At 40.5% G+C, this 19461-nt stretch overlaps 1 protein-coding gene across 1 annotated transcript in view; it reads left to right on the top strand.

Annotated features, from left to right (window-relative positions):
• The window catches only part of MORC4 (MORC family CW-type zinc finger 4), a 53333-nt gene that overhangs the window by 27840 nt on the left and 6032 nt on the right, over positions 1 to 19461 (top strand). The window contains exons 10-14 of the mRNA XM_055337667.1: positions 5726 to 5824; positions 9058 to 9186; positions 10652 to 10720; positions 11231 to 11282; positions 12653 to 12828. Of these exons, the coding sequence (XP_055193642.1) occupies positions 5726 to 5824; positions 9058 to 9186; positions 10652 to 10720; positions 11231 to 11282; positions 12653 to 12828 (525 nt within the window). The remainder of the gene's footprint in view (positions 1 to 5725; positions 5825 to 9057; positions 9187 to 10651; positions 10721 to 11230; positions 11283 to 12652; positions 12829 to 19461) is intronic.

Raw genomic sequence — 19461 nt, 5'->3', positions numbered from 1 at the left:
TTGGAATTAAGGTGTTGCTGGCCTTATAGAACGAGTTTGGAAGTATTCCATCTCTTTCTATCTTTCTGAACAGCTTTAGTAGAACAATGACCCTACTTCTGTCATCACATCTACTTCTCTGATTCTGACTCTTCTGCCTTCACTCTTCTTCTTTTAAGGACCCTTGTGATTACACTGGATAATTCAGCATAATCTTCCCCTCTTAAGGTCCGCTGGTAAGTAAGTAACCTTAATTCCATCTGCAACCTTAATTCTCGTTTGCCATGTAACCTGATACAGTCACAGGCTCGAGGGTTTAGGACATAGAAATCTTTGGAGGACTGGTATTCCACCTACCACAGCCTGCCCCCTGGGCTTCTAGGATCCACTTATATTTCACACACAAAATACATTCACCCCCTCCCAACATCCCCAAATCTCAACTATTACAGCAACTCTAAGTCTTAAGCTCCTGTCTTAATATCAGCAGTTCAGGATTCCCAAATCTCATTATCTGAACCAGGTGTGGGTCCCATGCAACTTGGGGTCAAATTCCTCTCCATTTCACTCTCAAAATAGAATGGTGGGACAGGCTTACCAGGTCAAGATATTCCAGTTCAAACAGGGAGGAAAATGGAAGGAAAACAGAGTCACAGGCCTCAAGCAATTTCAAAATCCAGCCACAGTAATGCCATTAAGTCTCAAGCCCTACAACTATGTTCTGGGGCTTGCAGCCTCCTCTGCTGAACTTGAGGCTCTGCCCTCTGGGCTCATCACTGCACCCTCAGAGTCCTCTTTCCTTTTTCAGCAAAGGGGGTATGCATCCGTGGCTCAGGATCTTCATCGGCCTGTGTTCTGACTGTAGAGTTGTGGAGGTCCACCAGCCTCCTTCTCATTTTGTACCCTCTCCATCCTTGTCAGCCTAGGGTAGCAATTTTCGTGCCAGGACACCATTCTCAGGAATCTTATGGATCTTACATGTATGTCACGGATATTCACTCAGACAAGAAGCTCTTGACAGGTCTTTCCTAGATAATCCTATTTCTATTCTTGGCTTCTGCTGAGATGGCTGTGGAGATCTGAGTCACATGTTTAATCTTTTCAAAGAGCTTTTTTGTGCGACAGAATACTCTGACCTTTTGATCTGACATATTAGCGAAAGGTTCTCTAGCCACAGCCCTGGCTTTTTCTCCAGAGTGTGCTTTTCTGACCATGAAAATAGAGACCATGAATGTCTCTATTTTAGTATCTTTTGCTGTCTGGAGAGAAGCTGAGGACTTACAGAATCATTAAGTCCTGGTCCCTTTTTGTCCAAGAGTTCCCTCTCAACGTCTTTGTCTCCTCCCATATTTTATGTAAGCAGCCTGAAGACACTGGGCCACACTGTCAACAGGTTGCCTGGAAGTCTCCTCGGCTAACAGTCCTGTGGCATCATTGCAAGTTTTGCTTTCCACGGAACTGCAGGACACACTCCTGTTAAGCTCTCTGCCACTATCTAATCGGGATCACCTTCCTCAAATTTTCCAGTAGCATGTTCCTCATCTTCTCCCAAGCCTTCACCAGCAGCAGCTCCACCATCTGTGGTTCTGCTAACAGTCTGTTCCCAGTAATAGGTATTCTCTGAGGAAATCTTTGTTTTCTCCCCCATGGCCCTTTACCTCCTTCTGAGCCCTGACCAGGGGAGGGGGGCCCAACCTCCGTATTTACACTAACTGTTCAGTCTAGAATCTAGATTACAGTCTCAGCCATTTCTGTCATGGTCCACAGATTCTTCCAGCCCCTGCCCACTGTGCAAATCTAAAGCTACTTCCATATTCATAGGTATTTGTTGTAGCAGCACCACCTTTCCGAGTACCAAGATTTGTTTCATTCCTTTTGACTACATCATACCTTGGCAAACCTGGGTTTTCATTGGTTGCTGTGACAAAAAACTAAGTGATACATGAGAAGCAGGGTTGAATAAGAAATGAGGGGAGCTGTGTCCAATTTCGTTCCAAGGTTTGGGTAGTGGCACCCTGCCCAGCAGGCATACACACACAGCCATCCCATTAGTGATTGTGGCTATTTAAGAATGAAATAAAATCTTTTTTTCAATTGGTATGCATTATTTTCTCAAATAGATACTAAATGTTAGCATATAAATACTGATTAAATTGTTTGGACCTAACTTGTCTAGTAACCAGACCTGGTCCACATTGGTTTTGACCTACGGGTAGCATGAAAAACTTGAGACACAGGGGTGCCATGAACCGAGAAGGTTTAAGAACAACTGTCTTAGAGGAATGTTGGATAGAGTAGCTGGTGCCTTAGACAGTGAGAACTTCATTGTGTTTTCTTGACTAGGGGAGTGACTTGAAACAGTTCTATCTTCCAGATATAGTATATTACAACCATATACTGCTTTATTACTGCTTTATGGTTCTTAAGGTGCTTGGCGTGAATTAGGTCAGCTGATAAATCTGGAAATGACGCAGGATGGATTGAAGGAATGATTAAAGGCTCTTGGAGTAACCTAGGTGTGAGATGAATGTCTGAAACAAGAGCCATGGAAAAGGAAGTAGAGGACAGATGCTGTGAAGAAAAGTTCAAAAGATTTTGGTGGCATGTTAAATAAGGGGTATAAAGGAGAGAAAAGAATCAAAAGATCACTGCAAAGTCTTGAATTTAGTACAGTGGGATATTGGCAGGATCATTGATAAAGTAATGACTCTACTTTGGACAAAGGAACCATTTCATGGGGTGGCAATGGTGGAAACTAGACTGTAGGAGATTAAGATGGGAGAATGAAGAGGAAGTAGTAGGTGTAGACCACATAGACCAGGATTGGGGAAGCCAAAGGAAGGAGATTAATAGAACAGTGGAGTCAAACCAGGGTTTTTTGAGAAGAAATGGGATTTCAGAATACATGGCAATGGTTATCTTGGTTGAGGTGGTGGTTATGTGACTGTATACATTTGTCAAAACTGTTGGAACTACACACTTAAAAAGATGCATTCTACTCTGTAAATTTTCCCTGGATACATGAGAACAGAGCTTTATTTTTCTTTTTAGTTAAGATAAAATTCACGTACCATGAATGTCACCATAATTAAGTCTTCACTATAGTGGTTCTTAGTATATTCACAAATTGTACAACCATCACCAGTATTGAACTCCAAAACATCTCCACTATCCCAGAAAGCTACTCCTTGTCCATTAGCAGTCATTCTAATCCCTGGCAACCACATAATCTATGTCCCTGTTTTCCCAGTTTCTTTTTTATCACGGTAAAAATACATGTACCATAAAATTTACCATCCTAACCATTTTTAGGTGTATTGTTAAGTGGCATTAAGGACATTCACACCATCATGCAACCATCACTACCACCCATCTCTAGAACTCTTTTCATCTTGCAAAACTGAAACTCTATACCTGTTAAACAATAATTCCCCTTTCCCACTTCCACCAGCCCCTGCCAACCTTCATTCTACTGTCTGTTTCTTAAGATTTTGACTACTCTAAGTACCTCATTTAAGTGAAATCATACAGTAATTTGTCTTTTTGTGATTGACTAATTTCACCTAGCATAGTGTCTTCAAGCTTAATGCATGTTTTATCATGTGCCAGAATTTCCCTCCTTTTTAAAGGCTGTATAATATTCTATTGTGTGTGTATATATCTATATGTGTACATATACACGTGCATGCACAATACAGTTTGCTTATCCATTCATCCATCAACAGACAATTGGGTTGCTTCCACATTCTAGCTCTTGTGACTTATAGTCTGTTTTATCTGATACTAGTATAGCCACCATTTCTCTCTTTTGGTTACTATTTACATGGACTATTCTTTCCATCCTTTCTCTCTCAACCTACTTGTGTCTTTTGTGTCTAAAGTTCATCTCCTCTGGGCAGCATATATTTACATCATGGTTTTTGAGTTTCTCTTACTCATTCCACCAAACTCTTTTTTGATTGGAAAGTTTAAACCATTTACATTTAAAGCACTTACAGATAAGGAGGGACTTCTGTCATTTTGCTTTGTTTTCTATATGACTCATAAGATTTTTTGTCCCTAATTTCCTGTATTACTGTCTTCTTTTGTGTTCAGTTGATTTTTTATAGTGACAATTTATTTCTCATTTCTTTTTGTGTATATTTTATAGCAGTTTTCCTGTTTTAAGAGCTGAAATTTGCTAGTTTATCATTTAAGCCTCCTGAAAGTTGCAAGCCATTAGTAGACTCTAAAATTCCAAATAGCTCAGACAATTCTGCCAGTGCAATGACTGTCTAGGTGAAGGGATATAGTCTTGATGCTTCCTACTCCATCTTTCCAGAATCCCATCTAATCTACTTGTTTTATTGTTTTTAAAGATTGTATTTATTTGAGGGAGTGAGTGTGTGCACACATGAGAGAGAGAGTGAGAGGGAGAGAGAAAGCGCACACAAAGCAGAGGGAGGGGCAGAGGCAGAGGGAAAAGTGGGGAGCCTGACATACGAGTGCTGGATCCCAGGACCCTGGGATCATGACCTGAGCTGAAAGCAGATGCTTAGTAGACTGAGCCACCCAGGTGCCCCTAATCTACTTCTTTTGAAAATAATTTTAAAACAATTTTAAGAGAAAATTTGGAATAGTTCTTCATCTGTGACTTGAAGGAAAGATACAAACATAGAAGTGTGACCATCAGTAGGTTGGAGGAGAGAGAGTATAGAGGAGCTCTTCTCTGTGTGGTCAGAATCTAACATAATATTAGGTGGAGGTAAGGAAGAATTCCTCCGAAGGAGATAAGAGGTCTACAAAACCCTTGGGGAATGATCCAAGGAGTCCAGAGATTTTTTAAGAACTCTAAATTTGTAGTATTTCAGGTGTATACAACTCTGCATTAAGGTGTGATCCTAGGTTGTAGAATTAAATAGGGATTAGTCATTCGAAATTGGGAGTTTTTAAAAGTAAAATCCAAAAACAAAAAAAGTGAAATTCAGATTTTGACTTATACACATTACATTCTTTGACCGTAGATTTACTGTTGTTCACTGGGGAAGAGAGATAAAGGAGAAAGAGCAAGAGCCAGAGCTAGGGTCCAGCCTCCACTAACAGATACATAGCAGAGGGTTGAAGGGGACTTTATTGTCCATCAGTGCCCTGACTGCCATGATCAACATTTGAATGAAGAACTGTGTAGACACAGTTATTGTCCATCGGTGCCCTGACTGCCATGATCAACATTTGAATGAAGAACTGTGTAGACAGAGTAGACAGTTTTTACTGTAGACAGTTTTTAAGTTAGTACTGGATGGATTTGTAATAGGTAGGGTGCAGTATTTGATCCCCTGACTTTCAACTTGGTCCTGAATTGTTTACCTGTAGTCTTCTGACAGCCTAAGCAACACCCCATCAACTTCCCAGTATTTGTCTCTGTCCTGCCTCTGCAGTTGAATCTTCTGTCATTGTCTATGATGTTAATTCTGCCACCTCATGATTCTAGAAGTCCTGAAAATTTGAAGAATACAGTACTTTTTGGGACTAGTGACCATTTTGCCTTTGCAACCAAAGTGACCATTAGACATTATGGCTTCATCATTTTGACATGTCATTTGCAAAGATAGTGAATTCCCATCCTAGCTTCTGAAAGTATAGATGTTCACCATTAGGCTGCTTATTCTGCAGTGTCAACTTCTGTTAAATGGGAACATCTCAAAGATCGTAAAATTGTTCAACAGATCCCCAGCTTTGACATGCTTCTTCTTGCTTTTTCTTTCAGGTTGACAATAAATGCCCTTGCCCAGAAGCTCAATGCTTATTGGAAGGAAAAGACATCCCAAGAAAATTTTGAGTCTTCAGCCATAGCCAGGCCAATACCGTGAGTAGTAAATAACAGAATATAAAGGTATTTGGGGTGATATCCATAGAGCAAATGGAAGGAACAAGAGTAAGATGGTGCTTTTCATTTAAGGAGGTTTAATTAACAAAAAAAGGGGAAATCACAGGTACTGATTTCATCATTCTCTAGACCTCTTCACTCTGGTTTAACATTTGTGTGGCTTAGAGCATAAATATGAAGAGTTTAGTGCTGTGAGTTTATCCTACAGGCAGTGTGATATAATGGAAGATGATGGCCATTTAAATGAGACACTCCTGGGTTGAAAATCTGGATCTGCTTCTTAATATTTGGGTGAGCTTGGGTAAGTAAGTTACCTCACCTCCGGGAGAATTTGAAATTAGATAGCATAACATTTTTAGTATAGGACCTGGCATATAGTAGGTGTTCAAAAATATTAGCAAACTTCCCTTCTCTTTGTTTTAGTGAACATTGTTGGACCTGTACCAAGAAATTTGAGGGTAAAAGTAGAGAACTCAGCATATCAGGAATTTATTGAATTTAAAATGGAGAATTCCATACAGAACCATGGATCAGGATGACATGGCTCAGTGAGCCACGAAAGGAGCATAAAACAGAGTATAGAATGTGTGACAATACATGTATAATCACTTACACCACCATCGTGAGAAAGATTATAGAGTGTTAAAAGTTCATTTTGGGGTTGACGCCTGTGGGGTTTTTTTTTAATGGAAATGATCAGGCAAATGTATGATACAAGATTTTGTTTCAAATGTAGCATGATCGGCTGTTGTGTGAATATCACTGCCTTGCTCTAAAGATCTCTGCTCCTGTCCAGCCTCTGTGTTGTCAAAAAAAAGCCAACTTAGATGAGATGCCTTTTTTTTTGCCTTTTGAAACAGGCAGTGATTAATACAATGAAGCAGATGTTCATATATTGCTAGAGTGTGTGTGCATGTGTTATAAGACCTTTCTGGAGGCACAATTGTAATAATTATTGTTGTTTATTGAGTCCTTATGTACCTGGCCCTATAAAAGTCCTTTACATGTGGTTTACATTTATTTGATCATTACAACAACCCTGTGAGGTAGACAGAATCACATTATTACCTCTTTACAAATGTAGACGCTGATACACTGAGCTTAAGTAACTTGCTCAAGGGGAGCCCAGGCGGCTCAGCAGTTTAGCGCTGCCTTCAGCCCAGGGCCTGATCCTGGAGACCCAGGATCGAGACCCACGTCAGGCTCCCCACAGGGAGGCTGCTTCTCCCTCTGCCTATGTCTCTGCCTCTCTCTCTCTCTCTCTCTCTCTGTGTGTGTGTGTGTGTGTGTCTCATTAATAAATAAATAAAATCTTTAAAAAAAAAGTAACTTGTTCAAGATGAAACAAATAGAAAGTGGTAGATACGAGGTTCAAATACAGGTGGTCAGCCCCAGAAAGCCCAAGTTCTTAGGCATGACTCTTCTGGAAGGAGGATGCAGTGAGGGGAATATTGTGCAACCCCTCCAACTACCTGTTTATTGCAAGTACGAGCCAAATGCCTCTCCTATCTGCCTGGATGGAAGGATCTCCCATAATCCAGTGTAACCTGAGGCTAAGAGTTGCTAGTCCCCAAGACAGTAATAGTGGCAGGCTTCTGCAAGCAGGTCTTCTGGGTGTCTAACATGTAAAATCAAAGCTAATAGGACCTTTCCTCTCCCCTCCCACTAAGGCTGAAACTGCTTTTGGCTATCTCTGGCTCTAGATAAAACAGTGGCTGAATGGAATACATGGACACCAGAGGTCAGACCTGAGCTCAGAGTTTAGAGATTACAAACCTGGAGCAGCCTGGAGCTAGGAGATGGGGAGCTATATATCCAAAAACATGTATGAATTCTCTGTTAAAATAGAGTTTCAAACAAGAAAAGGACATTGTGGTTGAGGGGTAGAAATTCGAGTACCTTTGGTCTTTTTTTATATCTTTCTGTATTTTCTAGGTTTTCTATAATCTTACATTTTTATAAAATAACCCCATTATTTAAAAAGATAAGGAAAGGGCTCCTGGGTGGCACAGTTGGTGAAGCATCTGCCTCTTGATTTTGGCTCAGGTCATGATCTCAGAATCATGGGCTCGAGCCCCACATTGGGCTCCACACTAGGCAAGGGGCCTGCTTAAGAGTCACTCTCCCTCCCTTTCCTCCTTCCCCTCCCCCACCCCAGCCCCAGCTTGCATTCTCTTTCTCTCTTGAAAAAAAAAAAAAAGATAAGGAGAATATTGAACTAAGACAAAAAAGAACCATATCACTCTAGTGAAATGGCTAGTATAAGAGCGGCACAAATGTAACACACACATCATGCTTCTAGGCTAAATTACATGTTTCTCAAATTGGCCCTTGGTGCCCCTCTGTCCTCTTTCTGCTTCTTTTCTCTAGCCTTCTCCCTCTAGTCTGCTTTTCACACTTTAGATGCTGACTGCTTCGATTATATATATGGACCACCTCTTTTCATTCACAGAGAAATACATTCACTATGAGGTGTAGGTGACCGGGTTAGGCTTCCTGCCAGGGATGGAAGTGGCTTTGTGTCTTAAGCATAGAAGTCTAGAAGTATTTTACCTTTATTTAACCCAGTTGTTGGACTGGAGTGACCATGTTTAACTATGAAATTTAATCACACTTGTAGGACTTTTTAAAAGGTTAATGTTGGGAATATCAACCTAATAAAATTTTGATTGAAGTATAAACAAAGACTTTTGAATGGAAAAAAGAGAGGACTAGGGAGTCTGCAGGGAAATGAGGGAGACTTTATGATGATCATGCTTCCGTGACTCCCACAAATGCATTTCAAATCAGTCACACAGTTGGATAGAAGCAAATAAAATGAATCTTTTGGTTTTATTTCTTGGTAATAGTGTTAACATGTATATTTATATGTATATAAATGTTTTCCTAGTTAATTAATTTTAGAGTTAAAATTATCCTCATTTGCTTAGAACAAGAGATTCTGGATAAACATTATTTACTTCCATAAATAATGGTAGCTTACTATGTTGAATACTTGTTACTATTTTTTCATATCCATATCTGGCGTAGTTCTATTATTATCTTATTTGTGAAGTTCAAGATATGTATTTTAGATACCTGGATTATAACATTAGAGTTCTAACACATTTCATGTACAAAATTTTGTTCTTTCACTTTTAGGGTGTGCCTTTCTAACAGAAGGGCACAGAGCTAGGATATACACAGTCATACCTCTATTTTCCTTCATTCAGGAAGATTCCTGACCAGACATGGGTACAGTGCGATGAGTGTCTTAAGTGGAGGAAGCTTCCTGGCAAGGTTGATCCGTCTACATTACCTGCAAGATGGTTTTGTTACTATAACTCCCATCCAAAGTACAGGTAAGATTAGGACTCAGTACTGTGGCAGAGAAAATTGCTGATTTGTCTCTATATTCTAAATACGCTTTTTAAAAAGATTTTTTCTTTGAGTGTAGTACCTTTTATTCCCATGACTTGTTCATTCCATAAGCGGAACCCCTCTCTCTTTCACTCATTTTTCCCACTAAAATACTTTTCATCTCCAGCCCACACTCTTCAGCCTAACACCGGAGCCCCTTACTAACTGATCCCACCCTACCTATCCAGCCTTATTTTCCACTGTATGCTTTAGCCAGGCCTGTGGCTCCAGTGTTCCCCACATGGGCCATGACTGTTCCCTCCTCTGTGACTTGACAGTGTCATTCTTCTTGTTTACGATGACTTTCTGCATTCCATCTGCCTATCCAAATCATATCCATCTGGGAAGCTGAAGTATTTCTGTGTGATATACTTCTCCTGTTGATAATAGTTCACAGTGATTTTATGCTGGCTTCCTGTGGTATTTAATTCTTGACATTTGTTCAATACGGTTTTGTATTTTTTAGACATTTTGCTTATGTATGTACTTTGGCTCTTCAAGAGATTGTAAACTATTTGGGAACAAGGGCTCTCCCTGGGCAGCAGTGGGATTGTGGGACTGAAATGTGGGATGGAGTGCTTGGGAGTCTCATTTCTGAAGCCTGAATCTTCAGTCAGTTTACACATAGCCAGGACATGTAGACTTCCAGGACACTGCCTCCTTATAAAATGGGTATACCATAGGGTTTCCAGTTATTACCAACATTTGTATATTTGTTCCTAGGATTGCTTTTGACCACTGAATACATTTTTGAGTATGCCTTTTGGTGTTTACTCATAAGATTCTCTTCCTTGTGCTTTACATATAGCAGATCTCTTTCCATTTATAGACTCTTCCTTTCTCTCCTCTTTGCTAACCTCCATTGTGTTGTTTTTATGACGTAAACTCCTAATCCCTTATTGCTTCTTTCTGTCATAGCCTCTGATTTTCTTCTTCAGGCATCATCACCTCATTTAGCTAGTCTCATGCTTCTAGACTGCCCCTTGGGAATACCTTCTCAGTAAATGAGGCAAAAGACTCAGGTTCTGGTCTCTGTAATGATTTCTTTGTATGGAACCTCAGGCAGGTCTCTCCTGTGCTGGAAATCCACTGTGTAAAAATAGAGCTTATGCCTCTTGCTGTCCACCAATAGTAGGATTTTTGCAGGTGTCAGGTACTTTGAATGTCTTGGGAGAAAGGTAATGTATGCACCAAAAATAATTAGGTGACAGTGTGCCTTGAACTAAGAATTGCTACATGCTAACTTGGCACACAGGTTTTGTAATGTGGGGGGAATCTGAACTCTGTAATGTCAGGGGATTGTTATTAGCCTCCAAGACCTACCTTGTTAAGGCTATAGGGAAACTAAAGGGTAAGACCAAAGGGCACATGTTGTTTCCGAAAGATGATTTCTTCTCTGTATCACAGGAGATGCTCTGTTCCAGAGGAACAAGAACTCATCGATGAAGACCTATACTTGAGCAAAGCTAAGAAACAGTTGAGTATCTTTAAGGTTCTAGATCATACAGCCGAGGGGCCTGACCCTTCCTAACAGGACAGGGAAGTTTTGAGAAGAGAGATTTCTTTCTTTCTTTCTTTCTTTCTTTCTTTCTTTCTTTCTTTCTTTCTTTCTTTTCTTTTCTTTTCTTTTCTTTCTTTTCTTTCTTTCTTTCTTTCTTTCTTTCTTTCTTTCTTTCTTTCTTCTTTCTTTCTTTCGTGTTTTTTTTTTTTTGGCTTTGAATGAGTTCCCTCTCCCTCCCCTGTACTCCCAATTCTTTATTCCTTCTAGTCATCTCCTGTGTATCTTAACTAGTGATTGTCTTTTGTCCCTCCCCTCCCCTCCCCCTCACTCTTTGGGTGGGGGCAGTTGACCTCTCTCCAGCATCATTTACTCAGTGGGGCCCACTAATTTGGCAGGGACATTATGAGCTAAGGCTACAATTGGTAATCCATTTCAGACAGAGAAATGGCATGAGTGAACTAAATAGCCCTCTTATCTTCTCCTAGAGATCAAGCCTTTGAAAGGAAGAAGCTGCTGGTGGACAATGAGAACCACCAGGTGAGAGACAGTCTGCCCTTTTTCTTTTCTCATGCAAAATTTTCCCCCAACAGAGGACATAGGTTGAAGGAGGCAGCTGTCTTGAGAGGGGCATAGAAATAACGAACCACTGCTTCTGGTGGTCTTTTTCCCATGGGATCTTTTGACTTTGCTTTGATCCTTTGATCTGCTGTTACTGATGTTCAGATCACCAAAAATAGAAGAGCCAAAGTCATTTATTTCCCAGATTTGGATTTTGCACTGATTCTGGACAGTCACGTTCAGTGTCACAGAATATTCAGGATTGTGCATCCTCCTCGTACAGGCTGCTCTTGTTTTTCCTCAGTCTCATTTCTTCCAGAATTCAGGGGTGATTCCTTCCTCCTTCCTCTCTGGGAAGAAGGGGTGGTTCTCTGTGCCCCTCCCCTATCCCTGCTTTCAGGCTGGCTGGCTTTATAAAGACTCTGCTGTTTTGAATTTTCAGGAGCACTGTCTCTCGGACATGGTTGCCCAGCTCCGGACGCTGAAGGGTGCAATAAGGTTGGCCGTCCTCTCAGGGACAATCCTTTCCTGACAGCCACCATAGCACCCATGTATCTTCCCCACCCAACCTCGCCTTTCTGCATGATATTCCTCTTGACCCTCTTTCCCAAAGATATCTGCTAGTAGCATGTTAGATGCACCTTCTCCCCCACTCAATCAGGGCAGGTCAGACTGGTGAGGATAGAGGCAATCTAATACTAATTCTTCTGACATCCAACCGAAAGCCAGGTATATGAACATAACAGATTTCATACCCTCATGTCTTGGCCTAAGAGTCTGATCTGGAGATCAGGAGATTTCCTGGGACTGCCCTGTCCTCATTCAGTTTACCTCCCCTTTATATTCATCCACCTTCATCATTTATGCTGTCTCCATCAGCTGGCTCTCCCACAAGATCTTAGATGCATGTCTCTGTGTGTGTGCACTGTGATTATGTGTTAGTCTCTTGCATGCATTTCTCCGAAACCAGCCCTGACACTTGCTGCAATGCTTAGCCCCTCCAGCCCTGCCCGCATCACAGATCTCAGAGCAGTGAAAACCCAGCCTTAAACTGGGCCACAGGAGAAAATTAGATGGTGATTAGGGGGCCTGGGTTTATGTTGTGGGTTGGGAAACTCTAGAAGCCAGTAAGTGAGTTAGGGAGGTCTGTAGGTGTCCAGCTGCTAAGGTTATAACCAAACTGGGCTCAGTGTTCGAGTGTACATAACTGCGCGCTGTTTGTTTGCCATAGGAAACCAGTTTTTTTTTTATTTGGCCAAGCTTTTCTCCTAGCATCTGAAGGATTGACTCATCCTTTGGTGTTTTGTTTGAAATTAGGATTATTTACGAATCACTTCTTTGTTTGCTAGGTATTTGTTAATCCACTGAAGATCCCTGCTATTCAAAATGTGGATGAATTGAACAATAAGACAATCGGATATGAGGGAATCGATACTCCTAGCCGGCATCCATCTGTTGGAGAAGAGAGCAGGACACCTTCTCTTCAGCTTAAGCCTCTGGACTCCAGTGTTTTTCAGTTTTCCAGGTGGGTCAGAAACATAGTCTCTTCAATAATAAGCCTCTGGGTCCATTTTCCTGTAAAGTCAGCTGGTATGGTTATCATGTTTATGTTTTTCCTAATGTCTAGCAATGGACTTTGGGTAAAGATGCACGATTTTGGGACAATAGAGTTGTGTGTTGCATGTAATTGCATGTTTTCAGTATTACTGCTGAAACTGCTATGTCAAGTCTGTCTGTCTCTCTTTGGAGGTAATCTTCTGACAAGTACTCTTTAATGTGTTATGTAGTCACATTACATTGGGAACCATGTTAAGTGAAACAATGGACATGAAAAGTCTTTGAAAAGCATAATGTACAATCCAAATGTAAGGTGATGTTACATAGAGAAGCATTATTTCTCTCCCTTAAGTTGATGAATATAGAAGTCCTGTGGGGCCCCCTAGGCCTAGCACATGTTGGCCACATATCAAAAATAACTATTAGAAGTTTGCTGTGAGGCAAGCCTTCTAGTTCATTGTCTCCTAGAATCAATTATGAATGTGAGTTTCATTTTGGGTTTTACTTGTCCATCTTTTAGCACCTCATTGGTATAATTTTGTTAGTCTTCATAACAGGAAGGAGCATACCTTTTATTTTTCTTAAATAACAGGAGTATGTAAAGTGCTGAAAGATATGACTGCCCCTCTACTACCATGAGACTGGAACTCAGGACTCCTAATATGACTTGCCTTCTCCTCTCTACTATGCTTCTCACTTCTGGCAGGGCCAAACCATAAGGCAGGTACAGAGTTGCTCCCTAACAGTAGAAACTAATGTAGTCATCGATTATGTGACTATTATGTAATGGGTTGTGACTTTTCATTGACCCTTTTCATTTGGGGTATCTTTTAATATATTCTAGGTTAGAAGCAATGGAATACATATCAAGGTGAAAAAGTAACTCCTGGCTTTTTCCCCTAATGATACTGATTCTTTTCCTTGTCTCTTGCTTCATAGGTGAGTCTTTTCAGCTTCTCACCTAGACAAACATCTCTGCATGTGTGCAATCCCCTATTCTGTGATTCTTCACAATAAAGCCCTGTAGATAACTGGAAGGACCCCATGACTCTCCCTGAACATGAACAAAAAGTCTCAAGAGGAAGTAAGCTATTAGGAGTGAAACTAATAAAACTCCAAAGGAGAGCAGCCCGGTGGCTTAGCGGTTTAGTGCTGCCTTCAGCCCAGGGCCTGATCCTGGAGATCCGGGATTGAGTCCCACGTTGGGCTCCCTGCATTGGAGCCTGCTTCTCCCTCCCTCTGCCTGTGTCTCTGCCTCTCTCTCTCTCTCTCTCTCTCTCTCTCTCTCTCTCATGAATAAATAAATAAAATCTTAAAAAAAAAACTCCAAAGGAATTAAATGAGAATCTGTGAGCTCATCTAGAACAGTGCCTTGGAAGATAGTAGGCACTTGGTAACTAATGTTAAATTGGAGCCCTAGGGAAGGAGCTGGTTCTAACATAGAACTGTGCAGCAAGACCTAGTCCAGCCAGTCTCAGGGCCTTGAGTCTAATTCCACTCTGTTCCCATCCATAGTTTTCTACCCCCCACTTTAGGTCCAGAGTGACATCCAGTAAAGTGCTGTGCATTTTTGAAGCACATTGTTGCCTTTCTACTTTGATCTCCTTGAGGTGATCATGCACCCGAATTGCCATTGGCATTTCAAGGTGTTGTTGCTCTCAGAAGGCTATCCTTTCCCTGCTGGGACCACTTTCTTTTGCTTTTTCTTCAGTGTCTCTTTTCTTACTCTAGAGTGGTTTCTCATCCACCTGAAGGAGATAACAACTGCTGATACATAAATGTGTGTATTTGATGAGTGCAGTATGGCAGTACGTCCATTGGGTGGCATACTTCATCAATCTGTAATGGGATTTCTGTATGAAATATTTATGGAACTGCTATGTCCAGATTTGGGTTTTGGCTGTAGAGGACAGGTAAAGTGCTTCATTCGTGTATAATTTTAATTTGAGAATAATATTCTTTCAAGGGAAAGACAGAATGTGATAGTTGATGTTGCTAATGTCATGCTTTATGTAAGGTCAGTAAGCTGATTGTGTCATTATAAGCTACATGTATAAGGAGATTCAGATCGATTGCAGAGTCTGCCTTTTTTGTAGGGAGAAATGAAGGTATGCTAGTTTCATAAAACATACAGGGTTTTCTTGGTAAAACAATGTTAATGAAATAATAGGTTTAGTCAGGAGTTACAAAGGTCTCCTTTGTTATTAATCAAAACCTGAAGCTGGTAAGAGTCCTTGGGTCATGTAGTACAGCCTTCCAACTCTAGATTAAATAAAGCCCACACTACACAAGAGAGTTTTTAAAGGTTCTAGCAGGGTAAGTTCTGTGACCCAGCAGGGGCCTCAGAGGGGTCATTGGAAATAGCTTTGTGAGTTTCACAAACTAGCCAAGGGAATGGGAGGACTTGCGGTATAGAATGGACTCAGCCAGTATGTAAGCAAGCATAATCTTCCCGCTTATTTCTGTTCAAGGAAATAGTTCTTTTTGTTCATTCACTCTGCATACATTTGAGTGCTTGCTGTATGAAAGGAAATGTTCTAAGGCAGTGATGGAATCAAGAATGAAGGAGCTTATGGTAGTCTAAGTTAGATACATAAGTATCCCCAGTACATGCTGGGTTTCATATGTGTGTTCGCAAACTTAATATTTAAAGTACCCACTAGCATATGGATAGAGGAGACAATTAGTAGCTGTAATTTATTTAGATATTTAGAGACCCCTTGAATAAACTATACATCAAAGGCTAATTTAAATAGTTCATGTTTTAAAAGGATAACAAAAAAAAGAAATTACACTGTAATAGTTGAAGGAGTTGAAGACAGACTTTCTGATGTGTCTAAAGGCATATTTGAAACCACAGACACAAGGTAGAAACAGAAGAACAATTTTGTTAAGTGAGTAAGATTGATTCAGCAGCCAGTATTAACAGTTTAATGAGAGAGACTTCCAGAATGGAGAAATGAGGAGTGTGACAGACTCTCACCAACAAATAACCGTCTGAGTGGAAAATATTTTTACATAAAACAAAACAAGCATTTGAAGCTCCTGGGGATTGTCCCAGAGGCTTACAGCAAATAAACACCCATTCAAGAAAATCTATGAAATCTCGGAGAGAACGGCAACAATCTTCAGCATTGAGCTTGCTGCCATCCCCCCTCCAAGCTGTATTTTACCCAAAAGGGGGGAAGGGGGGCTCAGGGAGCTCTAATCCAGGTGGTTGTGGTCAAGAAGCTAGGGACTCCTCTTTCCCTTGCTCCCATTCTACAGCTATGGTTTCACCACGGTCAGAAAGACCTCCAACATTTCACCTGTTCCCCAGGTCTGTCTTGCAAAAGCTCTCTTCTGGACCGACCCAGTAGGACTGGGTCTCTCTTCTCCCAACCAGCCCCCATTTAGGGTGGAAACACTCATCTAGGGGCAGCATGCCAGCAATACCAGACTCTTATTGCCCCAGCCACAGCTTGCATGCATATAGGGCAGAAGTTCATACCTGAAGAAGCAAGCCAAGAAAACATCGAAGCATTCTCAAAAATAATGGAAGTCTTGGTGAACCATAACTGAGGGCACTCATAGCTCTATGATACACATTACAACAAGCAAAAGGGCCAAGCAGTCAGAAGTTTGGTAACAGAGCAATGGAAAAAGTCAAGGAGACCTCTCCTGGGATCACAGTCAGCTCTGGTATTAGCAAGGCTGTGCATAAGCACAAGGCTACGGTTTACTCAGGAGCAATCTGGCTAGGACATGAGGTGGCCTTTAAAGCAGCCCTCCAGCCTCACACAGATCAAACAACAAAGGGGACAGAGCCCTCACTGACAGTAGGGGCTTAAACATGGCCTCTGAGGAACCACTGGCTGAACAAGAAGCTTTTCTGACCCAGGGGCAACCCCTAGGAAACCATACTTAAAAATAAATCACACATACATATCCTGGTAGATGGGAAGACTGTGTGCATGCTCAAAGTTGTGCCCTTTGAGAGGTGATTAGAGAGGGAAAAGTCAAGCCACTTCTACTGGGCTGGCTGAACATGGGGCAGAAGTAGATTCCTTGAACTGTAATAGCAGCTTCCAAAGCCACACATACATCCAGTGGTAAAGGGTAAAAATCTAACTGGCTAAGAGGACTTAAACATAATCCTTGATCAGTAAGTGGCCTGATGCTGATCCCAGGGTGACTCCCACGTTGCCAGGTGGGAGAGAAAAACCCAGAAATCTGAGCAGGAATATTGGAGGCTGCATCCTGTAGGAGAAGTAGATTTCATGGAGACAGTTCAGCCAAGTCACTAGATAACCAACCAGGCAAACAACAACAACATCAACTACTCAGGGAGATGGTAGCAGTATCCAGAGGTGCTATACTGTGTTACCTAAAATATTCATATGTCAGAGCACCTGGCTGCCTTGGTTGGTGGAGTGTGCGACTCATGATCTCAGGGTTGGTAGTTAATGCCCCACGCTGACTGCAGAGATTACTTAAAAATTTAAAAAAAAAACTTATAAAATATCCAGTCGTCAGCCAACAATTATGAAACATGCAAAGAAACAGGAAAGTATGACCTGTACATAGGAAAAAGCAAGAAGCAGATAATAGAAACTGCTCTTAAAGAGACCCACATGTTGGATTTAGCCCACAGAGACTTCAAGGCAGCCATTATAAGGAAGGGATAATTCGGTGATGGGCATTGAGGAGGGCACTTGATATAATGAGCACTGAGTATTATTTGCAATTAATGAATCACTACATGCTACCTCTGAAACTAAAACAAACAAACGAAAACAGTGGAGACCAGAGGGCAGTAGGATCACATATTCAAGGTAGTAAAAGAAGGAGTGTCAAGCAAGAAGCTGAAGTCCAGTAAAACTATCTTTAGAAAATGAAGAGAAAAAAAAAGAAAATGAGGTTGAAATAATACATTCCCAGGTAAACAAAAGCAGATGGAATTTGTTTCTAGAAAAACTGCCTTTCAAAAAATACTAAAGGGAGTTCTTTAGGCTGAAAGCACGTGATAGATAGCAAAGAGTAATTCAAACTCACATGAAAAAAAACAAGAGTACTGGCAATGGCAATTATAAAAGGCAGTATAATGGCGTTTTTCCCAGTCTCTATTCTTAACTAATTTAAAGAATAATTTCATAAAACTATATGTGTGTATATATATATATATATATGATTTTATATATGCATACAACTTTATTGTTGGGCTCATCCAACAGATTTAAATGTTTGATAATGATAGCATAAAGAAGAAGAGTAGGACCAAAGCAGTACTGGAGTAAGGAAACACCATAGTAAGAAATGTATTTTAAAATATCCAGATATACAGGAAATATGCCTTAGATTCAAATATATAAATAGGTTGAAAATAAGAGTGGAAACAGATATACCATACAAAAGCTGGAATGGTTATGCTACTATCAGACAAAATAGACTTTAAACAAAAAATGTTACCCAGAAATCTAGAGGGACATTTCATAATGACAGGGTTTATCAGGAAGATGTAACAATTACACTTCTATGTGGACCTAATAACAGACCCCAAAATATATGAAGCAAAAGCAGACAAAATCGAAGGGAGAAACAGATATCAATAATAATTGAAGACTTCAGTGCCCCACCTTCCATAATGGATAGAAGATCAACAAGGAAACAGAAGAATTGAAGAATGCCATTAACCAGCTGGACCTGACATATACATGTAGAGCACTTCATATTCTTCTCAAATGTACATGGAATATTCTCCAAGATAGACCATGTGTTTACAAAACAAGCCTCAATAAATTGAAAGGATTGACAGTATACAAAGGTTTTACTCTAATCACAGTGGAATTAAATTAGAATCACCAACAGAAGGCGATTTGGGAAATTCACAAACACATGGAAATTTAACAAAACCAAAAGCTTTTGCATAGTGAAGGAAACCATCAACAAAATGACAAAGCAGCCTACTGAGTGGGACAAAATGTTTCCAAATTATATATCCAATAAGAGGTTACTAATACCCAAAATATATAAAGAACTTAACACAGCACCAAATAATTTGGTTAAAAAAATGGGCAAAGGGCCTAAACAGACATTTCTCCAAAGAAGACATACAAATGACCAACAGACACATGAAAAGATGGTCAGTCACTCATCATCAGGAAAAGGCAAATCAAAACCACAATGAGATATCACCTCATACCTGCCAGAATGGCTAAAATCAACAACACAAGAAACAATAGGTATTGGGGAGGATGTAAAAAAAGGGGAACCCTCCTGCACTGTTGGGAATGCAAACTGGTACAGCCACTGTGGAAAACGATATGGAAGTTCCTGAAAAAAATAAAAATAGAATTACCATATGATCCAGTAATTGCACTGCTGGTATTTACCAAAGAAAATAAAAACACTAATTTGAATAGATAATCTGCAGCCCTAGGTTTATTGCAGCATTATTTACAATAACTAAGATATGGAAGCAGACCAAATGTTCATTGACAGATGAATAGATAAAGATGTGGTGTGCACACACACACACAGAGTGAAATATTACTCTGCTGTTAAAAGAATGGGATCTTGCCACCACAGCACTAGAGGGTATAGTGCTAAGTGAAAAGTCATA

The sequence above is a fragment of the Nyctereutes procyonoides genome, unplaced genomic scaffold, assembly GCF_905146905.1.
Source record: "Nyctereutes procyonoides isolate TBG_1078 unplaced genomic scaffold, NYPRO_anot_genome, whole genome shotgun sequence".
Lineage (NCBI taxonomy): Eukaryota > Metazoa > Chordata > Mammalia > Carnivora > Canidae > Nyctereutes > Nyctereutes procyonoides.
The sequence above is the reverse complement of the archived record's forward strand: the minus strand, read 5'-3'. Positions and strand labels throughout refer to the sequence as shown.